The 9018-nt window shown below is 39.0% G+C and overlaps 1 protein-coding gene across 1 annotated transcript; it reads left to right on the top strand.

The window, feature by feature from the left end:
* The first annotated feature begins 259 nt into the window (after nucleotides 1–259).
* Nucleotides 260–8594, top strand: LOC112521560 (O-fucosyltransferase 6-like). Its single transcript, XM_025130488.1, has 11 exons — nucleotides 260–498; nucleotides 628–687; nucleotides 835–934; nucleotides 1030–1106; nucleotides 1194–1282; nucleotides 1387–1570; nucleotides 4437–4618; nucleotides 5008–5110; nucleotides 6259–6590; nucleotides 7170–7666; nucleotides 8194–8594. The coding sequence occupies exons 1-10, from the start codon at nucleotides 322–324 to the stop codon at nucleotides 7603–7605; spliced, it is 1740 nt and encodes a 579-aa protein (XP_024986256.1). The 5' UTR covers nucleotides 260–321; the 3' UTR covers nucleotides 7606–7666; nucleotides 8194–8594.
* Nucleotides 8595–9018: the final 424 nt, after the last annotated feature.

Genomic DNA, 9018 nt, shown 5'->3' with positions numbered 1-9018 from the left:
AATGAACAATCAAAGGTAAATAATGTAGCAAAATGAGTTTTTGAGAATTTCTTATATATATATTTATTAAAAATAATTTTAATTTAAAGCAAAAACCCGTTGTTCAAAAAGTCCACCTTGGTGCAGTGAAAGATTATAAGCAGAAAAAAAATAAGCGCTTACAAAAATGGCTTCTTCTCTTCGTCTTCAAGGCCCAAAACGAATAAATTTCCCCAAAATATATATGAATTCTGACACCAGTAGATAGATCGTGTTCCCTCCCTTTTCCTTTCTCTCTCTAAAACTCCCTTTGTTTTTAGGGAGAGAAAAACCTCCACCGCCATGGCTACCCACCGCCGGCGACACCACCACCACCACCATCAACACTCTCATAACCGTTTCCGTTACCTTATCCCTGTTATTTCCGCAATTTCGGCTGCTATTCTTGTCCTGTACGGTTTAATCTCTCTGCTTGCACCTTCACCTGACCATCTCCATCACCTTGTACGACGGACACCGGTAATTGATTTCTACATAACGTATACTTGCTTACTTCGTGTACTTGTTTACATGTGTTTGTAAGAATGTGTTCAGTTTGCGAATCGTTGAACTTGTATTGATGGTTTTTTTTTTCTTTTTCTTTTTCAGTTCGATGATAATGGCGTTGGTGATGATTCACCTCGAGTTACTTCGCTGTTTAAAGTTCCGGTTAGGTTTTTTCGCTACAGAAGTTGATGTTTTGTTGTTTGAATTAGAAGCTTGGATTGTGCGTGGTGTGATTTTTGAGTCTTGATTGGATCTGAGTTTGTTATATAACCTAATTTGGATGTAATTTGTTTATGGTTTGGGATCTAGATCAGTGGTGGGAGTAAGATGGTGAGTGATCGAAGTCTATGGAGTACACGGATGTCAAAGTTTTATTTTGGATGTAGCAATGCTAGCAATAAGTTTCCAAGTAAGTGATTAATGAAATAATCTCAGTAAGACAGGGGAGTTCTTGTATTTTTTTTAAATATGCGGGTTAAATTTGGATGTTTTATTGAATCACAGAAGTAGAAACAGTCACATATCCCAATCGATACTTGCTGATAGCCACCAGTGGGGGTTTAAACCAACAGAGAACTGGGGTAAGTCCTGATTTATGAAAGTTCTTTTTGATATTCACCAGTAAATGATTTATTTTACTAGCTGTTCGATGACACCTGTTTTCACAGATTACAGATGCTGTTGTTGCTGCACGAATTCTGAATGCTACTCTTGTTGTTCCAAAGCTGGATCAAAAGTCTTTTTGGAAGGATGCTAGGTTAGTCATAGAGAAATGCTTGCACATACAATGTACATGAGTGGGATTATAACAAATTTTGGCCAGAAAGTCTGTTATAACTAACGGTACCTTCTCTTCTACAGTACTTTTTCAGAGATATTTGATGTTGACTGGTTTATATCACATCTATCAAGAGATGTAAAAATCATAAAAGAACTGCCCCGCAAGGGAGGCAAGATTTGGACTCCTTATAATATGCGTGTGCCTAGAAAGTGTAACGAGAGATGCTATCAGATTCGTGTACTGCCTGTGCTTTTGAAGAAGCATGTAAGTGATAACATTTTATATCATCTGCAGTTCTGCACTATGTATTTTATAAGCATAGGTCTCTTGCATGATTTCCAGTGACCATGAAACTCTTCTTTGGAGTTATTTAAAACTTCCTGGTCAATTTCTTGAATTTGCTAGTCCATATACAGTGACCCCTAAATGCATCCACATAATGCATTAACTGCCTTAGATCTATGTCTGACGGTTAATAATTTCATATTTCCTGAACAATAAACATAAGCACTTATATTATGAATATAACATGACAATGTTTCCATGAGATTGCAGTCACCAGTGCGTATATAAACGGTGTACACTTGAAACACATTAGTTGTTGTTTATGGATACCCCAAACCCCGAACTTCAAACTAATTTTTACTTTCTGAAGTAATATGCGAGAACTCTGAAATATGCTATTGATAATTGCTATGATGGCAGCAATTCCCTATTTCAAAATGCAAGTGCGAAGGGGGGAAATTCGTAACCAGTAGAGAGAGACAGTAGTATGTCACTGAATAATCATTACCAGGCCAGAGACTGTATAAGGTGAAAGTGATGACTATAAGAGTAGGGCAGGTATAGACAAGAAATCGCTAATGATTGGGTTTCTGAGTTAACATTGGATGACTAGTGAAAACTGTAATGAAGAGCACTCAAGAACATTGTTCCCCCAAGTATGTGTTGGGTTTCATGATCGATCTGACTTAAAACTCTTATAGGGTTTCTGTCTTCTTAGGATATTGGGTGATTGTCGTGAACTAGCAAAGGAGGCTAGAGATTTTAAAACCAGGGTAAAGCAGTTGGTAATATTGATTCATTTCTTTCTCTGAGGCGGATCCAGAATGAATATCACTTCCTTGCTGAAACTATATTTTCAACAATTTGATCGTCATAAACTGAGTTTGGATGGCATATAAGATAGAAGGTTGACTTGAGTAAACTGCACTAGAAATTCGGCAACAGGTTGAAGTAGATTCATAGCATCTAGGTGAATGAGCATAAGGTGTAAAACTGAGGTTTAGTTTGGTGCTGTGTATTAGGAGAAAAAATGGTGGATTGACATGGTTGAACACCTTTTTAGGTCATAAGGTATGTTTAGAGATCAAATAGTACTTTAAAGTATATTCATTGCTTCTGGTGTAACAGTAAAGCTTCTGTTTAGAATACTCACAGTCACACATGCAGATTGAGGCAGACGGAGAGGAGGAGGGGGGGGGGGGGTGAGACTACTGGGGAAGGAATAATTTAAGCTGTAAAATACTTGAATTGCATGAAGAGCATTTAACCAACCCGTCAACCATATGCTTCGACCCGCATTGAATGCTGGTTCATTTATATGTTGATGATCCATTGCCACTGGCAGCCACCACATTTTCTATCATTTGGTTCCTATCACCAAATCCTGTTTCCGAGTCACTAAAGGACTAAATATTCAGACTAACCATACCCCGTTGGAAACTCACCCATCAGGAGTTGATCATCCATTATTTTTGGATGAAACCAAATGTTACAAATTCGTGAAGTGTTCATGTGATGATTGCCTGGGTTGATGAACCTTAATCGCCCATGATTGATCGTGTTACTAATGCCTTTAGTTATGAATTTTTGTAATGGGTCAGGATTCCTTATGTTAGTTTTAATCTAGGGCGGAACATTGGTCTGAGAATTGAGGTCTTCTGCAGTAGAGTGCGCAGGCATCATTAACTTTGTGAAGACATACTTTTGCCTGCTGGCTTGCCTTATTCTTATGAGGGCAAACACTTCTTTCTGTTTTTTGTTTTCCCATCTCTTGTCAAAGATTGAAGATGGATATATTCTACCAAGTCTTACTGGGTCCAAAGTGGATACCCTGGATCACTAAACTTCTACAAGTTCGTATGGAACATCCATACCCTTCAATTATACTGAAAAATAATTCTCAAAAGTCAAAATTATCTTTTACTTGCCTATCCTGCTTACCTTTCTATGTCAACCTGAAAAAATAATTCCAGTTATGCTTCCATCTTACCCTAAACCAATATCCGTACATAGAATGAAATGCATGGTTCAGTAATCAGTAATGAGTATACCTTAATGGTTTATCTTTGACCAAATGAAGACCACGTACAGAATATAGAGCAAGCTTATCCAAATCGTAGCAAAACAAACTGACCCAACAACTACTGAAAGAAAAGAAAATGTCTAACAGTTGCTGGAATCCTAGAGCTCATACAATAATATATGGCTACAGAAGATTGGCTGTAAATTGGACTGTTCCATACCATGAAACTGTGGCCCCTCTCCCCCCGGGTGGGTGCGCGGCTTGGCCTTATGAAGCCATCTGCCACCAACCAACACTAAACCTTCACTGTTCCTATTTTCACGTGGCCACATATTCTGTTTCTTGTTGGATCATAAGTAGTTATGTGACTTCAGCCAGAAACATACTCAACATATGGGATTCATATGGAGATTCAAATTCTAAAAGTTTTCACAGCTGTAAATATTCACATATAGTATTGAAATCTGACATTTTGATCAAATTTATCAAAGTGTTGGATATCATCATCTTTCCAGCATGCGTCAACAAGAACAATTTATATTTGAGTTTCTGCTGACACAAAATCGACCTTTTGACATATGCCAAACATAATCTTCTTTCTAGAATGGAGAGACTGTACTTTTTGGTTTCTCCAGCTGTATTCTCCGGGTGTGAACTTTATCTGGATGTCTACATTTTTGAGGTTATTTAGCATATACATGTGCACTTATAGATGTGAGTCAGGAGGGTTATCATACAATGTGCCTCAATTGTTGGCATGATATTCACTAAGGTCTCTCCAGTTTTGTATCTAAGTAATTCATAATTTTCTTCTTTGGACAGGCTGTTCAGCTGAGCAAGTTTGACTACAGACTTTCTAACAAGTTGGAGACTGATTTGCAAAAGCTTAGATGTAGGGTAAACTACCATGCTTTGAAATTCACCGATCCTATAAATAAAATGGGTCAGAAATTGGTCAACCGAATGAGGAAGATGGGCAAGCACTATGTTGCTCTTCACCTGAGGTACTTGTGGTTTCTTATGTTGCTGCACTTAAGCTGACTCTATGGTGTCATTATTATTTTCATATTATCCATCATCTAGACAATTTTGTTATACGTAGAGAAGTAACCGTAAGTCTCCTTATCTTGCTCATTTTATTGCATATGCTGTTTTTAATTTTTAGCTTGGTTAGTAAAAAATGTTGGCATGACTCCCTCCTATAAGCCATTGATATTTATGGTGCTTGAAACCTGCGTAAAAATTGCTAGACTTGTACAGTTGAAGGCTTGGTACTCTGTTCTTCTGTTAATGCTTGCGGTTTTGTATGACTCAGTTCTTGCACTTTACTTCGAGCTGTTAGAAAACTTGCATTCCTCGTGCTAACTACGATTTTTACCATTTTACGATACAGGTTTGAACCTGATATGCTTGCATTTTCAGGATGCTATTATGGTGGTGGAGAGAAGGAAAGAAAAGAACTGGGTAAAATACGGAAGAGGTGGAAAACTTTGCATGTAAGCACTTGTTCTCGTGCCTGGTTGATTTCTTCTTTGTGCAAAAGTAGCCCCAGAACCATAAATTTAACAGATATTATTTTGATCTCGATTTTGCGTGGAGAACCATAAATTTAACAGATGTCTAATTTTATTTTCTACTCAAAATCCTTAATCTTGTTATGATTCTGCTCACTTGCACAAATTGTAGTAGTTTTTTGGGGTGGTTACATGAGACAATTTGAGTTCCAACAAATTCAAGATGGAACCAAACCAAATGAACCCAGTATATCCCACGTGGAGGTAGGGTATGGGGAGGATAAAATGTGTGCAACACCCCCGGCTTGTGAAACTATACACCGTAGTCTAACTTACTAATCAGGTGCAACACCCCCGGATAAAATGAGTAATAACATATTAACATACGAATATAAGCAGGTGCAAGACAAGCAAAACCAATTTAGAGAAACTATACACCGTAGTCTAACTTACTAATCCTATCTCCCACCATCTACCTCTCCGGCTAGAGATGCACAAAAAGGCCCAATCTCAAATTCCGGCCCAGGTTTGGCCCAAAATCCCCAACCTACTGAGCCCGTTCCAGGCCAGGCCTTAAAGCCTGATTAGGCTGAAATTTTGGGGGCAGGCCTGGGCCTAGGTCTCCCCAAATGCCCGAATCGGGACCTTTTTCATCCCCAAAGCCCGGCCTCAGCCTAATAAATCCTGCATCTTTTTTGCTCTCTGGGAACGGGCTCGGAAGGCCTTGGCTCAGGCCCAAAGAAGCAGATTTCCACCCCTAGTCTGCTACCCTAGTTCTGCGTCTCCAAGAGCTCCTATCAGATAATACCATCCAGATGTTAGGTTTATGGTTAGTGTAGATAGGGTTTATGGCTTGTATATATCTGTAGCTGTGTTGCTTTCAAATACACGTGTTTCATCAAAATGATAATACATTATACTTTCATGATGGATCAAGGTATCAGCATTTGCAAACCTGTAACGTCTTTCACTTTTATAATTTAAAAGGGTTAACTTAACTTTTGGCACTTCAAAGAACGGTTTCAATATATTTCAGGAGCATAGTCTCTGAAAGAACTAGTTATAATTCATTACGAAGACATAATAATTACCTTTTGGCAAGTTCTAACAGTTTCTGATACGAATTGCAGAGCAACAATCCGGACAAAGAAAGGAGACAAGGAAGATGCCCACTTACACCCGAAGAAGTGGGTCTGATGCTGAGAGCACTTGGATATAACAAAGATGTTCATCTTTATGTGGCTTCTGGTGAAGTATATGGCGGCGATGAGACATTGGCGCCTTTGAGAGCACTCTTCCCAAACATTCATTCAAAAGACTCCATAGCCACCAAAGAAGAGTTGGAACCGTTTTCTGCATTCTCTTCTCGTATGGCTGCACTTGATTTCATAGTGTGTGATGAGAGTGACGTATTTGTTACAAATAACAACGGCAATATGGCGAAAATTTTGGCTGGGAGGAGGTATGTTCTTCGTTCTTATCAATTTATCACATCTGTTCTAGAGTACAATGTAACATTGACTTCTTCGCTGAAGACTATAGATGCACAAAAAGCCCAAGTCCAGCCTGCCTGGGCCTAGCAAACCTGAAGCCCAGGCCAGGCCTAAGAGCCTGATCTGTTTTTCAAATGCCCGAAAAAGCCTTGGCCAAGAAAACCCGGGACCGAAAAAGCCCAACCGGGACTATTTTCACACCCAAAGGCCCAGGCCCGAAAAGCCTGAGCTTCATTTGCTTACTGAAAACAGGCTCCAAAGGCCGGGGCCTGGCCCGAAAATATGGGGATTTGTGCATCTCTAGTAAGACTGTTTATCTACTAAACAGTGGAAACTATACTCCCTCCATCATGGAACAAATGCAATGTGTTTGGACCTGCAGTGTTATAGATAAAGCATACTACTTTCGGTAAAAGATTTAAAACGCTCTTCAATATTGACAAAATAGAGGAATCTTGACACTCGAGGAAAAGGAATAATGCTATCAATATCACAAAAAACTAAACTATGGTGCTAATTGTACCATGCATTATTTGTTTGTATTACAGAAGATACTTCGGACACAAACCAACAATACGTCCTAATGCTAAGAAACTGTATCGTTTGTTCCTTAACCGAGAAAATATGACATGGGAAGAATTCTCTTCACGAGTACGTACTCATCAAAGAGGTTTCATGGGGGAACCGAAGGAAGTAAGGCCTGGGAGAGGTGAATTTCACGAAAACCCAGCTACTTGTATATGTGAAGACACAGAAGCCAAATCAAAACTCGAAACTCTCCCTCGGAAATTCGGCAAGAGTAACCTTGACTTGGATGAAGTAGTTGCCGATCAGGACATTGAAAACGAACCTGAATCATCCGACCAGGATGAAGACGATGATCTTATCGGCCCTCAATTTCAACATCTAGTCAACGATACAAGTATGGACGATGATTCTTTGATATCCGAATCACCCGAACTAGAAGAGCTGCTTTCGGATTAATTACTAGATCCCAGTTTTACCATCTGTCCTTGTTGCCTGCTTGCATGCACTCTTTTTGCTGGTAATCTTTTCCTTAAAGACAAAATTTGTTTCTTCAAAATTTCTTTTGCAACCCAGGGGTTAGAGATGGGGACAAACTGGTCCTAAAAAATCTGGTCTGGTCAACGATATGGCCAGTCCAAAAAAGCCCGATCCGGGTTTTATCCGATCCTTAAAAAGAGCGGTCAGGGACCAGTCCCTCTCAAAAGAGTTTGGACTGATTATGGATCGGCGTCTGATCTGTATTGTTTGTGTTAAGCAAGCACTATAGGTTAGTGGTAAAGGTTATAGGAAACTAACTGAGAGGTGGCTAGGTCTGGTCTGGTCTGGTCTGGTCTGGTCTGGTCTGGTTCGGTTTGATGACATCATGGTCTGGTCCGGTCCGGTCCAGTCCAGTCCAGTCTGGCCCTTTTGCCCATCTCTACTAGGGTCTTCATGGAAACGTCTCTACCCCTGACCCCGCTCCAAATGGGATATACTGGGTATGTTTTGTTTCGCTTGGTTTACTTTACGTCTGTTTTACCATCTTGATGTACATTGACGATGCAGGAAATCAAGTTAAAGTTTTAGTTCGCGGGATCGTGTTAAAAGGTTCAAGCCATGAAGCATTTGGTACAATACGTCAACGGCATACTAGATCGATTGTCGTTAAACTGTACAGAAGTTAAATGCTCTCGGGGGGTTATGGTAACGACAAATACAACTTCAAAATGCGAATCGGAGGTTCGGTCCCCCTTCCCATCACTAATACTATAATGTTGAAGGTTTCCTAATTCAGTTTTCGTTAGAAATGCACAGTTGGTATCGAGGTTTATCCGTGGATGGAATCTGTTAAATATTTTTTCGTCGTTTTTATGTAGTTTTTGCAGTATATTTGATGGTAACGCAGGAATGTATGAAACCGATCCCGTTCGGGACCCATGTTTTTTTTATATTTTCTAGTTTCTTTGTAAATGATCTTGGATTGTGTTGTTATTTGGTTAGCGGATTTTGTTAGGAAATAGGAAGGCTTGGTTTGGGATCGGAACCGGTCAGAAGCTTGGTAGGATCGGTTAACGAGTTATTTTGAGGACCGGTTGTGAAAAACCGGTCAAATTTATACGTTTCCTTAAATAATTATTCGCAACCTGGTTTTCAGGATTTGGATTTTGTGAAAGTATTTGGAATTCTGGTTATTTAGGATTTGAAGGAGATTTAAATTCCATTTATAGATAATTTATAAAAATAAATTATAAATAATTATAATTATTAATTAATCATTATAAAACAAATGTAAACATTTTTTATGAAATTCCATAAAATACTGTTTCCGTGTAATTTCCAAATTTAGTTTTTGTGGGATCTCATTTAAATCAAATACGAGATTGAAATGAG

Source organism: Cynara cardunculus (genome assembly GCF_001531365.2).
Source record: "Cynara cardunculus var. scolymus isolate 2C chromosome LG 1, CcrdV1, whole genome shotgun sequence".
Classification (NCBI taxonomy): Eukaryota; Viridiplantae; Streptophyta; class Magnoliopsida; order Asterales; family Asteraceae; genus Cynara; species Cynara cardunculus.
This window is presented reverse-complemented; position numbering and strand designations above follow the sequence as displayed.